A 16,892-nucleotide genomic window follows, 5' to 3' on the forward strand; every position below is an offset into this window, starting at 1 on the left:
TGTTTTGCTTTTAAGATCACAAAGCTGATGTACACTTCCGTGCGAGCTTAGAGTCTGGTAATGAACTCCACAATACACTGAAAAGAGCTTGAGGAGATAGCAGATGAATGAAGGACTGGGGCTCCGGTTTTGCAGGCGAAGCCCAGGTTCTTAAAGGTCCAGGTTCTTAAAGGTCCTACCAGGCCTGTATTTTATTTCTCCTTCGCAGGCCTCTAGGCCAAATGCCTCGATGAATCTGCGCTCCGCGGGCGTCCCGGAATTACACATCGGAAAGAATAAGGAAGGAGGAGGCCGACGTGCCCATGGACATTATCAACCTTCCGTCAGATCCCCACAGCAGCCAAACTGCGTCTCCTCTGCCGCTCTTGGCGCGCAGCTCACGCCCGCAGCGTCAGCGACGTCGGCGGCGCCAAGGCGTCGTGGCGTCGGGCGTCTGGGACGTGGCATCAACGGCCCCATCCGGCGCCGGCGGCGGGCGCCCGGCGGTCTTTGCTGCCGCCCGGGGGCGCAGAGGCCGGGCCTTTTCTTTCAGCACAAACGTCAGTTTGTAAAAGGGTGGGGCTGGAGTCTGAGGAGTTTTCAGGCTTCTGTCTCGAAGGAAGTCTGGCAGGCTCGGAATTGCCATCTTCCTCAGGCAAATAGTTTTTCACCTTAGAGCCAGCCTTGGCAAGGCCAAACCGCCCAGTCACCCGACTTCCCACAGTCTCAGCAGGTACACAGGGCCGGGAGCCTCGCGAGCGGCTCTCTCAGCCGGACCTGAGGGTTTCGGGAGAGTCCTGGGTTTGCACTTAGTTTTCCCGCTGCGTGGCTGCCTCCGTGGCGGTTGTGCTGCTTTTTATGCAAGATCTGGGATCGAAGGCAAATCATCCTTTCCCTACGCCCCCTGCCGACCCTTGCCGCTCTCCTCGATTTTGTACACTGTCATTAAAGGGTTTGAAATGAATGTACATTAATCCTTGAAGGATGAAACCAGAAAACATTTGTCGTGGTGGCGGAAAGGGACAGATGCACTTGGGCGAAGTAATGCTGACATCCACTTCCTAGCATTGTTAGGAGGGATAAATGAATTAAATATGTAAAATCCTTAAATATTTGCTTGCTAATACAGGTATTCATTGCGTGTGACTCTATTTTTGTATTTATGTGAACTTCATCGGAGCATTTGTCAGGTTCTTTTTTCTCTTTTTTTTTGCACTAAGTGAGCGTGGCCGGCCGGCCGGCCTGCCTTCCTGCCTTCCTTCCTTCCTTCCTTTCCTCACACTTTTTTGGGGGGAGAGGACACAATGCAATCCATAATACACTTGTTCTTTTTTCCATCGAACTTTCCTCTTGACCATGTTTTCTTCTAGTAATACTCTATTTCTTTCCTCCCTTTTGTAGTAAAATTTGTCTACAGTGGTTGTATTCAATTCTTTGTTCTTACTTCCTTTCTTTTGAACGGTAAGTCAGATATTTACCTCGATCATTCTACTGAAATTGTTGCCGTTCTGTTCTTCAGGTTACAAATGACCTACCTCCATGTTGCCAAATCCAGTGTCAGCTCTTAGTCTTCATTTTACTTGACTCAGCATTTGACATAGTTCATCGCTTCGTCCTTGGTGACATTTTCTTTTCCTTGCTTTCTATGTATATGTGCCCTTTTGGTTTTACTTATTGGCTCATTGGCCACTCTTCTTACATCCTGTTTGCTGGTCCTGATGGTTTTGGTGGAATTTTTGATGTTTGCTTGGACCTGATGGTTTTGATGGAGTTTCTTTGGCAATGTAATTTATTCAGAATTCTTTTGAGGCTTTTCAATTTTGTAAATTTAATCTTGGTTTCTGCATCATTTTGCTTGTAACATTAATTTTTACTTAAAGCATCATGTCACAATCGGTATGAGAATAATGTAAAAGGGGGCAGTCACGGTGGCTCAGGCGTGTAATCCCAGCACTCTGGGAGGCCGAGGTGGGCGGATAACCTGAGGTCAGGAGTGTGAGACCAGCTTGGCCAATGTGGTGAAACCCTGTCACTACTAAAAATACAAAAATTAGCTGGGCGTGGCAGCGGGTACCTGTAATCCTAGCTACTCGGGAGGCTGAGGCAGGAGAATCGCTTGAACCCGGGAGGCGAAGGTTGCAGTGAGCCAAGATTGCTCCATTGTACTCCAGCCTGGGTGACAAGAGTGAAACTCTGTCTCAAAAAAAAAAAAAAAGAAAAAAAAAAAAAGAAAAATGTAAAAGGGAATATTTTGCAGGGGCTTTGGTTCAAGTGCTATAATGTATGTATTTACTATTATCATCAGTAGTTTCCAGTAGAGCATTGTGTTCTTCCTTCAAATGGATTTTTAGTGACACTGGTATCAAGTTATCTTTGCTAAGTGATATTTGACTATGATTTAAAAATTATGCTTGATGACTATGCATTCAATTAACTATAGTGTATCATCAAAACAAAAAAGCAGTTGTATAATTCTTGGATGAAATAAACATTTTCAGTGCTATTAAGATATTTTCATTCGGCCGGGCGCGGTGGCTCAAGCCTGTAATCCCAGCACTTTGGGAGGCCGAGGCGGGTGGATCACGAGGTCAGGAGATCGAGACTATCCTGGCTAACATGGTGAAACCCCGTCTCTACTAAAAATACAAAAAACTAGCCGGGCGTGGTGGCGGGCGCTTGTAGTCCCAGCTACTTGGGAGGCTGAGGCGGGAGAATGGCGTGAACCCGGGAGGCGGAGCTTGCAGTGAGCCGAGATCACGCCACTGCACTCCAGCCTGGGAGACACAGCGAGACTCCGTCTCAAAAAAAAAAAAAAAAAAAAAGATATTTTCATTCTATTGTTTACAACCTAGTTTAAAGAATGTAACAGCAAGTTGTATAAAATGTCTTAGAATTTTAGTTTTTGCGAATTTTCTGTTTGTGCTTGTCAGACGTATTTAAGGGCATGTATCCCTGGCCCCATATATATTATATGTTTTTAATTTTAATTTTTTTATAAGTAATCTCTTAAACATGTATATGATTCTTTTCCAGCGGGGTGTCATCATCTACTTGTTAAAATCCTAATAAATGTTCACATATTGAAATATCTGGATTTTGGAAATTCATAATTACATCAACAATTGTTATCTGCTGTCCATGTGTCCAAAGTAATTGAGAAATTATTAGTTTTTAAAACTTTATTCAAAGTGATTTTATTTATAACATCTGTAAGTTGTATTATTTGTTTTTATATGTTATTCTCTGAAATAGTATATTATACTATTTGGTATTGATATTTGTGTTTTGCATAAATCAACTTTTGCCGTGATTTCTGGCAAATAAAAAAATACTATTATTGGTCTTTTATTATTTATTGGATGATCTTCTGAATATTAGATACTGCTTCTCCAAAAATTCAATCATGTTTATTGTTATTAACAAATATATAGGCCTTTATTTTCTCATTTTCAGTAGAATTGCTAATTATATTTTTTTCAAACCTGCTACTAACTTTTAATACTTATCACTATTGATGTGTATTTTATTAATGTTCAACAATATGTGATAAATGCTGCTGATCTTTGCATCATTTTTTATTCTTCAGCTGGATTATTCCTCAACCGTTTTTGTTCTTTGCATCAATTTTTATTCTTCAGCAGTATTATTTTGTGATTACTTGTGCTATTTTATCTATTATATTTTTCATTTTTTAATATTTTCACTTGGGTCTTAAAAATACCTCTTATACCTGTTTTATATGGCTAATATTCTCTTTCTGTGTGTTTATATATTTTTAGTCTCTCTGTTTTAATGATTCTACAACTAAAACATGTTTTTTAGTTTCTTATTTTTATATTTATTTGTTTATTTGAGGTGGAGTCTTGCTATATCCCCTAGGCTGGAGTGCAGTGGTGCAATCTCAGCTTGCTGCAACTTCCGCCTCCTAGTTTAAGCGATTCTCCTGCCTCAGCCTCCCGAGTAGCTGGGACTACAGGTGCCCACCACCACGCTTGGATAATTTTTTGTATTTTTAATAGAGACAGGGTTTCACCATGTTGGCCAGGCTGGTCTCGAACTCCTGGCCTCAGGTGATCCACCCGCCTCTGCCTCCCAGAGTACTGGGATTACAGGTGTGAGCCAATGCGCCTGGCCTATTTTTATTTTTTAATGGTTGTTTTTTTCAGTTGTCAAGTAGTTTTGGCCTGTGAACTCATATACCCTTGGGGTGTCACCTACTTTATCTGATAATCTATTATTAGGAAATGATCAAAAGCCAGTTCCCAGCCTGTGTTCCTCCTGGAAGTTTAGGGAAAGTATGTGGGTGTGTTTGTTTTTGAAGTGCTAGATATTTCCTTTGGTCTGAATGCTTGGGTCATCCCCAAATTCGCATGTTGAAATTGGACCCCAGTTCAACGTATGGTAGAATTAGGAGGTGGGCCCTTTAGGAGATGATTAGGTCATGAGTAAAGCACCTTCATAAATGGACCTAGTGCCCTTATAAAAGAGGTCTGAAAAAGCTCCCTTGCTCCTTCCATCATGTGAGGACACAGAGAGAAGGCACCATTTATTTGGCGTCTGGGCTTTCATCAGACACCAACTCTGCTGGTGCCTTGTCGTTGGACTTTCCTGTCTCCAGAACTGTGAGAAATAAATGTTTCTTGTTTATAAGCTATGCAATTTATAGTGTTTTGTTATAGCAGCCTCAACAGACTAAGACATTAGTGCTGCTGTAACAAAGTACCACAAACTGGGTGGCTTAGAACAACAGAAATTTATTATTTCATAATTCTGGAGGCCAGAAAACTGAAATCAAGGTTTCAGCAAAACCATGTTCCCTGCTGAAGGCTCTAGGGAAGAATCTCATTGGTTTTTACAAGCTTCTGGTGGATGTTAGCAATCCTTGATATTCCTTAGCTTAGAGGTGCATCACTTTAATTTCTGCCTGTCGCTATACGGTCTTCTTGTAGTGACACCAGTAACTGGATTTAGGACCCATCTTAACTTTATCATAGCTGCAAAGGCCCTATTTTCAAGTAAGGTCACATTCAAAGTGCTGGGGGCTTAGGACTTGAACATATTTTTCTCAGGGACATAGTTCAACACATAACAATGGGACAAGCTGAAGTACAGAGAGCTTCAGATAACAGAGTACCAGTGTTACGTTACTTTATCTTAATTTTGCCACTGTACTTGACAATTTCCATGGTTAGGCTTATACTTTTAAACTATTTGGGAGGTGGCATTGTCCTGAGTCTTAGTCAGCTTTGAGGGGAGAGAAAAATAGAGGAATAAAAGCCTAAGACCTATCTAGTTTATACTTTCTTAGCATAGCTTTGATGCTGCCTTAATATTACCCTAATGATACCTTGGGCCAAGACTACTGCTCCTGTGGGAATAAAGATGTATATTAAGGACATATATTAGCTCAAATATGGGAGAAAAGTAGGAAGAAAATGTAATTTTTTTTTCCTGAGTGTATTCTCTCATTGTTGCTTCTGGCTTCTTCAGTCCCTATATTCGTATCCTAAATGCCCCATAAACAAATTAGCCTTCGTTTAGGGGTTTCTTACAGTTAAAATTTTTTTTGTTCTTGTTGTTTTCTGTTGTTAGGAATATTTTCCTTTCTATTTTTCATTTTTTCAAAGTTGATTTTAGGATTCACCATCTTCATGGCAATTGATAATCCTTTTATCATTTTAAATCTGAAATGTTTTCATCTACAACCCTCCTTACTTACAGGAAATGCTATAAGTCCTATAGGTAAAATAACCCAACATTTTCCATATGGAGAGCAAAGGGTATAGAAAAGAAGCAAGATTTGTAGCCAATTTGACCTATGTTGTAATTCTGAAAAATTTAGCACTTATTAGCTGTGTGACTCTTGGTTAGTCACTTAACTCGTCTGAGCTCAGTTTACTCTCATGTAAAATGGAATAATGCTGTACATAAAGGGCATACCTTAGATTAAAAACGATAGAGCTTTTACTGTTATTGTTATTATACTTAGGTTTAAATAACTTCTTGATATACGTTAGATATTGTGATAACTGCATTCTATTTTTCTTTGTTTTGTTTGAGTAACTGTGACTCAAAAAAGCCTGAAGTGTAATTGTAGCTTCCAGAAGTTGCTTAATGTACTCTGAGCAAATTGCTAAAGCATCAGAGAAAGAGAAATGTAGTATGTGAATTTAATTAGAGCCTGGTGTTTTCTCTGAATCTCTTTTAATTTTTTTTCACAGGGAGGAATAAATTTTTTTCATCTATAATTTGGAAGCCAAGTCGTAACAAAATGAAACCAGTAAAGCATCTGTTGACCACCAGTAACAAATCGGCAACTCTTCCAGCATTAACCAGCAAAAAAGGACTACATAATTTACCACTATCACCTAAACTGAAGGAAAAACATAATGCAAAGTTAATTCATGATAAAATTGAACCAATGGTCCTGAGATCTCCACCAACAGGAGAATCCATTGTACGGTATGCTTTGCCCATTCCATCGAGTAAGACAAAGAACTTACTACCAGGAGATGAAATGATTGGAAAAGTTATCAAACATCTGAAGATGGTAAGAGGCTTGTTAGTTTCTGTGTTGCAGGGACCCCATGATCACCCCAGGTTTGGTGATATTCTAGGAGAACTCACATGACTCCACATATAGTCATACTGATGGTTAAGATTTATTACAGTAGGCACATGAGGTGAAATTAGGAGAAAACCAGATCTAAGCTTGCAAGAGTCTTTTCCCCTTAGAGTCACCCAGGGAATGCTTAATTTCTTTAGCAATGAATTGTGACAACACATATGAAATGTCTGTTGGAGAAAATCATTAGAAACTTAGTGCCCTGGGATTTATTGGGAGTTTACTATTCACTCTGTGCTTAGCATGTACGAAAATTTCAGACTCTCACAAGGAAAGGAGGTTCAGTATAAACCACATTATACAAACAGTTTAGGGACAGTGAGCTCCTGTCAGTGAATGGGGAGAACCCTCCTGATATCCAAGTTCTCAGATGCCAGGTTAAGGCCAACCTTGCAAGCAGGCCTTCCTAAGTCCTGCATTTCTACTATGTTAAACTCCGCATTTCAGAAACTTTAGCTCTTTTTTTGTTTCTTGAAATGAAGTCTCGCTCTTTTGCCCAGGCTGGAGTGCCGTGGCATGATCTTGGCTCACTGCAACTTCTGCCTCCCGGGTTCAAACAATTTTCCTGTCTCAGCCTCCCGAGTAGCTGGGACTACAGGAGCATGCCACCACGCCCGGCTAATTTTTGTATTTTTAGTAGAGATGGGGTTTCACCATACTGGTCAGGCTGGTCTCAAACTCTTGACCTCAGGTGATCCACTCGCCTCGGCTTCCCAAAGTGCTGCGATTACAGGTGTGAGCCACCGCACCCAGCCGAAACTTTAGCTTTTGATGTGGGGAAAAATTTTACTTTTTCTGAGTTTCTTTTTTTTTCATCGCGATCCAGAATTGAATTGTAAATGTACCAAATATCAAGTGAGAATGATGAGGAAGCGCACAAATATAAAAAAAAGATACAGTACATCAAACTTGTACAGTACAAGTTTGTTGAAAGTTTGAGGGGTTAGGCCAGATAATTTTCTTTAAAAATTCATTGCTTTCTGGTCTCCATCTTTCAATATTCCCTAACTCTCTTTGGAGGAGAAAATCAAGGCAGACTTTGAAGAAACCTCTACTTAATGCTTCAACCACTCATGGACAGGCCCTCCCAGTTTTAAGATACCTATCAACACAGAAATGTTAGAGTCACAGAGCATCTCTCTTTTGCTAGGGAGTAAGGTTAAGGAATATTGCTTTTTCCTCATGATGACATGAAATTGGGTATGGGATGGAAAATTTAAGTTTGTGGCACTGGAAGAAATAAGTCTTACTGGTAAAAAGGTCCTAGCATAATTGATTGACTATTATTTACATTTAATGTAGTTAATTTTAAACTATTAAAGTATCAAATTGGCTTTGATTTTTTTTTTTTTTTTTTACAGGTTGTTTCCACTTTGGAAGAAACCTATGGACACTGTGATCAGAATGGAGAAGAACCATTTGTAAAGCGTGAAAATGAAGAATTATCTTTATCTGTAAGTATATGCAACCCTAATATAGAGACATTAACACTGAAAAGGGTCGATTTTCTTTTCAAAAATATAAATTTAAAATATTTTCTTTTGGATTACTTATATGTTCTCGGAATGAATTTCCCATCTATGAAAATGATCCTCTTAGAAAATTACTCAACCCAACCAAATCCCTCTTGACCTGAATTTTGCCAAGAAGGTTGCAGAAAAGGAGTTCTACATACCCATTAGGAATGACCAAAATTTTAAAGATAGACAATAATCAAGTTTTGGTAAAGATACGGGGCCACTGGAACTCTCATACAGAGCTGGTGGGAACACAAATGGGACTGCTATGTTGAGAAACAGTTTGACAGCTGCTCATGAAGTTTAACATATACTTAAAAGATAACCACCAGTTCTACTCTTAAGTGATTATCCAAGATTAATGAACACATACATCCTCACAAAGACTTGTATATAAATGTTTATAGAAATTTTGTTCATAATAGCCAGAATAGCTACTGAATCCAGCAACCCAAATATTTACTAACTGGTGAATGGACAAGCAAATTGTAGTATAGCATACAATGAAATACTCTTCACAATAAAGGAAACAAACTACTGACACATAGAACCATGTGGATGAATCTCAAAAACATTAGGATGTGGGGAAGCTAAATAAATAGGGCTGCATACCATATGATTCTATTTATATGAAATTCTGGGAAAGGGAAAACTGTAGTAAAGGACCAGTGGTTGTCTTGAGCTAAGGTAGGAGGGGAGAATTGACTGCAAAGGAGTACAGTGAAGCTTTTTGAAATAATGGAAATGTTTTATATTTTTATTGTGGTGGTCATTACCCAACTATTAAAAGGACTGTGTAATCACAATCCTTATCCTGCACGACCTTGTGGTTATTATGTTTTGAAGCCCTGCCAGGATTGAATCAAAGAACCAAAACTAAACTCTAAAATTGAAGTTCAAAAGAAACGGGTATGACTAGAGGTGGGAGGGAAGTGGGGTAAGGGTTGAAAAACTAGCTATTGGGTACTGTGCTCAGGACTTGGGTGATGGGATCATTGATACCCCAAACCTCAGCATTGAGCAATATATCCAGGTAACAAACCTTCTCATGTACCCACTAAATCTAAAATAAAAGTTGAAAAAAAAAACCACCAACAAATAAAATAAAATAAAATGAAATTAAGTTCACATTCCTGTGGTCTCCAATACTGAAAAAATTGAAGAAATCAGCCCTTCGGATACCGCCTTTATTTTACTGAATTTCTTTCCTCCAATGATCTTGTATTTTATTTTACCTCAGCCACTAATTGACAGAGTGATATCCTGTATTCCTTACCATAACTGTTTCAGAATTTGAATTTCAGTCATCCTAATCTCTGGCCACTACCTCCTGTCTTTCCCACTCAGTCTGTCCAAAATTCTGACTCCAAAAATCCTTTGATTTCACAGGGAACCATAATCCATTGGTCCTGCTGCCTTTTTAGTGTCCCAAATCCTCCTTGTGCCCTTACTTACCCAGCTTAAATAGCATGGTCCACTATTGTTATCACTCCCTTTCATGCGTACTTAACTCTCTTGCCCTGTTCTGCTTTATTGGTCTTATTTGTTAAATTATAAACTCAGTCAAATCAATCTCTATCTTCTCTATATTTCTCTATCTTCTCTATATTTGTGGCACCTGAATGTGGGTGGAAGAAGTGGGCTAATGGTTTCCCTTTATATTTGTGATTAGTAACACTAATCTGTTCATTTTCCTCTCTGCTGGATTATTTTAGTTTTTTTTCCCTGTCTCCTTTATGATTAAAGGTCTTTATTGTGTCAAAAAGTATGTGAGCCTCTCGGTATATTTATTTATTTATTTGTTTGTTTTATTTTATTTATTTTTATTTTTTTGAGACAGAGTCTTGCTCTGTGACCTAGGCTGGAGTGCGGTGGTATGATCTTGGCTCACTGCAACTGCTGCCTCCTGGATTCAAGCGTTTTTCGTGCCTCAGCCACCCACATAGCTGGGATTACTGGTGTGCGCCACCACGCCCAGCTAATTTTTTTGTATTTTTAGTAGAGACAGGATTTCGCCATGTTGGCCAGGCTGGTCTTGAACTCCTGACCTCAAGTGATCCACCTGCCTCAGCCTCCCAAAGGGCTAGGATTACAGGTGTGAGCCACCGCACCTGGCTCAGTATCTTTAAATGTAATGCTCAGGGAATACATTCTTCATGGAGAACCACTCTATGAAAATTCTAACTGTATATAAGCCTGTAATATTTGTTTATCATGAGTCAATTCTCTGATTTACAAATCACTGCTTTACTAGAAGGGATTTGATCATTATGATATTTAAGCTGTAACTGTTTTTTTCCTCAAAGTTTTACATTGCCCATTAGGTGAGAGCAGAAGACTGCAGTTCATGGCAAGTATACAGTTAGATGTCATAGGTAGTAGTCATAGGCTGGGATGCTGGATTTTCTGGAACTGTGTAGAGATGAATGAGAGGAGAGACATAGCTGGGTATATGTCACCGATGGGCCACTTCCCAGAATGTACTTTCTTCCATGTTTTCTCTCTGGGAGAATTTGCAAGTATGACATTTGAAGCATGGCTTCTTGCCGTAAATGTTTGAAGGGACGTAAATTAAGCAAAGTTAAAATTTTTCAAAAAGTAAATATGCTAGAAAAAGACAGACATGCATATGGACTCTTAAATAAAAGTAACTTTATGTTTTATTATTCTTTTCAAAAGATTGGGGATGATATGAATTCATTCTTGACATGTTGTTCACAATTTGCAACTCAGCTAGAAACAGCACTTAAAGAAGAACAAAATGTATGTATTCTGTATATACGGCCAAGTATAAAATATCAGACTTGTACTGGTTGTTGAAAATTGAATCTGCTATACAGTCAGCCAACATTAACCTAGATTCAGTGTCTTAAGAAATTATAAATGGCATTGGAAAGCATTATTTATTTATTTTTTATTCTTTTTTTAAATCATCATCAAGGGTTTTTACTATGCCCAAATGCAAAGATTATGCCACTGAACCACCACAAATAAGACATGAACTTTAAATTAATTCTTCAATAGTTGTGTGAATCTTAATGAATCTGCCATATTCCCTCACTAAGAGCATGTAAGTAGTTACAAGGTAGTTAATAAATATTAAGGTTGTGGCAATCAGCCTCAAAGAGAGAATGATTGACCATTACAGAGAATGACCACATAATCATGGTTTAGTACCATAACCCTTATCAGTTAGCTGTGAGTAAAAGGTAAGACTGCAGTGGAATTGTTGAAATTGTCTTTTTTTCTTATAATAGAATACACTTAATTTATTGCTTTTCTTGGTAATAGTATTTAAATTGCCATGTAATAATTATACATATTTGTGGGGTACATAGTGATATTTTGATACATACAATGTGTAGTGGTCAAATTAGAGTAATTAGCATATTCATTACCTCAAATACTTATCATTTCTTTGTGATGGGAACATTCAAAATACTCTCTTCTAGCTATTTGAATACATATATATATATAAAATAAACTGTTGTTAGCTGTGGTTACCCTATAGGGCTGTAGAACACTATAACTTATTCCTCTTATCTAACTGTAATTTTTTATCCTTTAACCAACCTCTCCCTATCCTCCCTCACCCCTACCCTTTCCAACCTCTAGTAATCATAATTCTACCCTCTGCTTCTGTGAGAGCCGCTTGTTTTAGTATTTGCATATTGGTGAGAACATGAAATATTTATCTTTCTGTTCCTGACTTATTTCTCTTAATATAATATCCTATCGGCCCATCCATGTTGCTGTGAACGACAGGATTTATTTAATTCTTTTTTGGAATTAAGAGTGAAATCTTTTTTGGAACTAAAAGCAGCTGAATAGTAGTCCATTCTCCCTATATGCCACATTTTCTTTATTAATTTGTCTATTGATGGCCATTTAGGTTGATTCTATATCTTGGCTATTGCAGTTTAGTGCTGCAGTAAACATGGAAGTACAGATGTCTCTTCAGTGTACTGATTTCCTTTCCTGTGGATATACACTCAGTAGTGAAATTGCTGGATCATATGGTAGCTCTATTTGTAGTTTTTTGAGGAAACTCCATGCTATTTTTCATTATCGTTCTACTAGTTTACATTTCCACCAAAAGTGTATATGTTCCTTTTTCTCTGCATCCTTGTCAGTATTTATTTTTTGTCTTTTTGATAATAGCCATTCTAACTGAGGTGAGATGGTATCTCATTGTGGTTTTAATTTACATTTCCCTGATGATTAGTGATGATGAGCATTTTTTTCCTATACTTTTTAGCCATTTGTTTATCTTTCTTTTGAGAAATATTCAAGCCATTTACCTATTTTAAAATCAGATTTTTTTTTGCCATTGAGTTGTCTGAGTTCCTTGTATATTTTGAATATTTATCACTCGTTAGATGAATTTGTTTTACAAATATCTTTTCTCATTCTGAAGATTGTGTTTTCACTCTGTTTGTTTCCCTTGCTGTGCAGAAGGTTTTTAGTTTGATATAATACCACTTGTGTGTTTTTCCTTGTATTGCCTATGCTTTTGAGGTCTTAACCCATAAAATATTTTCTCAGACCAATGTCCTGAAGCATTTCCTCTGTTTCCTTCCAGTAGTTTCATAGTTTTGGGTTTTATATTTAAGTCTTTAAGCTGTTTTTGAGCTGATTTTTGCATATGGTGAGATATTGGGGTCTAGCTTCATTCTTCTGCCTATGGATATTCAGTTTTCCCAGCACCATTTATTGAAAAGACTGTCCTTTTCCCAATGTTCTTGGTGTTTTTGTTGAAAATTTGTTTGCTATAAATAAGTGGATTCATTTTTTGGGTTTTCTATTGGGTTCCATTGGTCTATGTGTCTGTTTTTGCGCCAGCACCACACTGTTGTGGCTACTATAGCTTTGAAGAGTATGTTGTGTGTGTGTTTGCACGTGTGTGTGTGTGTGTGCTTTTTTTTTTTTTTTTTTTTTTTTTAAAGAGACAAGGTCTCACTTTTTTGGCCAGGCTGGAGTGCAGTGGCACAATCATAGCTCACTGCAGCCTCGAACTCCTGGACTTGAGGGATCCTCTTGCCTCAGCTTCCCAAGCTGCTGGGATTACAGGCATGAACCACCATGCCTGGCTAACTTTGTAGTACATTTTGAAGTCAGATAGTGTGTTGCTCCCAGCTTTCTTCTTTTTGCTCAGGATTGCTTTGGCTACTTATGGTCTTTTGTGGTTCTACATGAATTTTTAGGATTTGTTTTCTATTTCTGTAAAGAATGTCATGGTATTAATAATTAATATTGTTAAAATGACCATACTACTGAAAGCTATCTGCAGATTCAGTGAAATCCCTGTCAAAATGCTACTGGGCATAAGCCCAGTATCAATATTAATTCTTCTAATCCATGAACATAGGATGTCTTTTGTTTTTTTGTGTGTGTCTTTAATTTCTTTCATGAGTATTTTATAATTTTCATTGTAGAGACCTTTTACCTCCTTGGTTAAATTTATTTCTAGGTATCTTATATGTTATTTTGTAGCTATTATAAATGGGATTGGTCTCTTGATTTCTTTTTCAGTTAGTATATAAACATACTACTCATTTTTATATGTTGATTTTGTATTTTGCAGTTTACTGAATTTATTCATTAATTCTGAGAAGTTTCCGGTGGAGTCTTCTATATATATAATATGTATATGCTCATGTTGTCTGCAAACAGGGACACTTTTAAGGCCCTCCACTTAGTTGCTTTTCTTCCCTAGGAGAGTTCTGAGTTAGGTGAAACTAACTCAGTTTAGTGGGAACCTCTAGAGAGCTCAAAAGTGGGAACCTCTAGAGAGCTCAAAACACTCACACAGTTTCTTGGGAATATGTCTGCTATGCTGTCTCCAGAACCACTCAAAATGAGGGTTGCTGTTTTTAAGACTTCTATTGTGCTGGAGGAGAGGGTAGGGTAAGACCGAGTTAAAATACCACACAATTCTGCTGTGGTGTTCAAGCCACATTTTATTGATGTGGCTTTACTTAGTTGCTTTAAATATTTAACTGTTTTTCAGAGTTCTAACAAAATTGGAGCATAGGGCCTTGGACTTCCCTACTGTACATTTTTTTTTTTTTTTTTTTGCTGTTATCACTCTTCAAATACCCTAATAGTTTTTTCTTGATGCAAATTTACAATTGACTTTGAATTTTATATATATAGCATTTCAGTAGACCAAGAATAACCAAGTGAGACCTGAAGAAAATGAACACGGCGAAAGGACCTACCCTAACAGATATCAAGATTCATTATGCAGCTGTATCAATTATGATTATGTGCTTTTGGTGCAAGCCTGGATGAACTGATGAAATTGAACAAAGTCTCAGATATTGATCCTTCTGTATATGGAAAATTTTGTTGATGACAGAGCCAGCAGTATAATAAATGGCTTTGGAACAACTAGTTATTTATAAGGGGAAAAACTAATTTGATATATGATCAAATATGATACTGATATAAGTATATGACCTGGAGCAAGAAACAATCACAAAACAAATACAAATCATAAAAGGCAATATTGATAAATTCACCTATATTAAATTTATAACCTCTATTATATAAAGAATTCATAAAGAGAGGGGCAAGAGAAATTTCAAATTGGGTCAAAATTTGGATCATGTATACCTGACGTATATGTGTATTTAATCACATAAAGGATTATCTAGATTATATAATGTCTACTTATCAGTAAGTAAAAGATTAAACAAATCATTACGAAATAAAAAGGCATTTCACAGTGGATCAGTTTTTATTTTTCACTCATTTTTATCAATAATGATCTAGATTTAGCAGTATCAGTAATTGATGCTGTGGGTTTCCTCAGTAATTGAGAAAGGCACTGTTCTCCTTAAACTAGGAGTGGTTTAAATTATTGTAGAACTGTGGCTACAATGAGTGGTTGAATTGATATATGCTAATGTTTCCCATCAGGTTCCAGTGCAGGCAGGGAAGTTTTGAGAACCTTGGAATCTCTTGACAGTGGAAAAAATTAGTTATTTCTAGGTATAATGTGCTTTAGTGGACATTATTTTCTAAACACTTACGTAGCTGAAAATATTTTTCTTCTGACACAGACATTAATTTGCTTTGGTATATTTCCTGAAGGGTATCAGCCATTTTTGCTTAGATTTATGCTTTCTTATTATTTAGCTTAGTGATTCTTAGACTTTTAGCATGCAAAGCAATCACCTGCAGGTCTAGTTAAAACACAAATTGCTAGTCCTACTTCTAGATTTTCTGATTTACTAGGGTAGGGTGGGACCTGAGAATTTTCAATACTAATAAGTATGCTTGTAGGTGGTGCTGATGCTGTTGCTATGGCACTTTACTTTTTGAACCACAGATCTAGAGTTAGTGTTGTGGAAGATAAATTTAATTTATCTAGTTTAATTTTTGTTCAATTTTATGTTACTCCCTGAATGCACATAGTAATATTTTACTTTAATAATGTAATTGAAAACTTTTACCCAATTTGATAGGGTGGGATTTTTGTTTTTGTAGCAAATGTAATCACTTTAACATTAGATATTTAAGTGGTAAATATTGATATTTTGAGCTGTTTATGGATGCTCCTCAACTTGTGAGGGAGTTACATACTGATAAACCCATCGTGAGTTGAATTTTTCGTATGGTGAAAGTGCATTTAATACACCTGACCTACCAAACATCATAACTTAGCCTACCCTACCTTAAATGTGCTGAGAACACTGGACATTAGCCTGCAGTTGGGCAAAATCATCTAACACAAAACCTGTTTTATAAGGAAGTGTTAAATAGCTCATGAAATTTATTGAATACTGTACTATAAGTGAAAGACAGAATGGTTGAATGTGTATGTGGATTTCAGTTTCTATTGGGTTTTGTATATTTGTTCAGTTTCTCTTATAATTTCTCAAGCGAGTACTTTGTATTTTTCATTAAAAATATTAAATAGTATTATAATATTTTATATCTTGATTTTCTGGACCATTTAGCAGGAACAGAGTTGTATTGGGAAGATAGTGTTGGGAAGGTGATGCTTTTTGTTATTGTACTTGCTGCTGTATGAAAAGAAATATAATGCTCTTCTGAGAGGAATTTAAATTTTATTCCTTACCTATATACATAAATAATAAATAAAAAATATAAATATATACATATATATATATATACACACACACACACACACATATATTTTTTTTCTTTTGAGACAGAGTTTTGCTCTTGTTGCCCAGGCTGGAGTACAATGGCATGATCTTGGCTCACTGCAACCTCCGCCTACTGGGTTCAAGTGATTCTCCTGCTTCAGCCTCCCTAGTAGCTGGGATTATAGGCATGCACCACCACACCTGGCTAAGTTTTGTATTTTTAGTAGAGACGGGGTTTCTCCATGTTGGTCAGGCTGGTCTCGAACTTCCAACTTCAGGTGATCCACCTGCCTTGGTCTCCCAAAGTGCTGGGATTACAGGCATGAGCCACCACACCCAGCCTCCTTACCTATATTAAGAAAATATACGAAATACATTTGGGAATTGTTTGGGGGCTTCCTGATATAGATGTATTAGGGTCAGGTGTGATGGCTCATGCTCAGTGCTTTGGGAGGCTGAGATAGGAGGATCGTTTGTGGCCAGGAGTTTGAGACCAACCTGGGCAATATGACCAAACTCTGTCCCTATTAAAAACAAAATTAAAAATTAGCCAGGTATGGGGGCGTGCCCATGTAGTCCTAGCTACTCAGGAGGCTGAGGCAAGTGGATCACTTGAGCCTAGGAGTTCAACGTTATAGTGAGCTATGAGTG

At 37.5% G+C, this 16,892-nt stretch overlaps 1 protein-coding gene across 1 annotated transcript in view; it reads left to right on the top strand.

Moving 5' to 3' along the window:
* Positions 1–440: 440 nt before the first annotated feature.
* Positions 441–16,892, top strand: part of CCDC7 (coiled-coil domain containing 7) — a 442,752-nt gene continuing 426,300 nt past the window's right edge. The window contains exons 1-4 of the mRNA XM_028826154.2: positions 441–712; positions 6,201–6,529; positions 7,966–8,058; positions 10,801–10,884. Of these exons, the coding sequence (XP_028681987.2) occupies positions 6,251–6,529; positions 7,966–8,058; positions 10,801–10,884 (456 nt within the window). The 5' untranslated portion in view covers positions 441–712; positions 6,201–6,250. The remainder of the gene's footprint in view (positions 713–6,200; positions 6,530–7,965; positions 8,059–10,800; positions 10,885–16,892) is intronic.

The sequence above is a fragment of the Macaca mulatta genome, chromosome 9, assembly GCF_049350105.2.
Source record: "Macaca mulatta isolate MMU2019108-1 chromosome 9, T2T-MMU8v2.0, whole genome shotgun sequence".
Classification (NCBI taxonomy): domain Eukaryota; kingdom Metazoa; phylum Chordata; class Mammalia; order Primates; family Cercopithecidae; genus Macaca; species Macaca mulatta.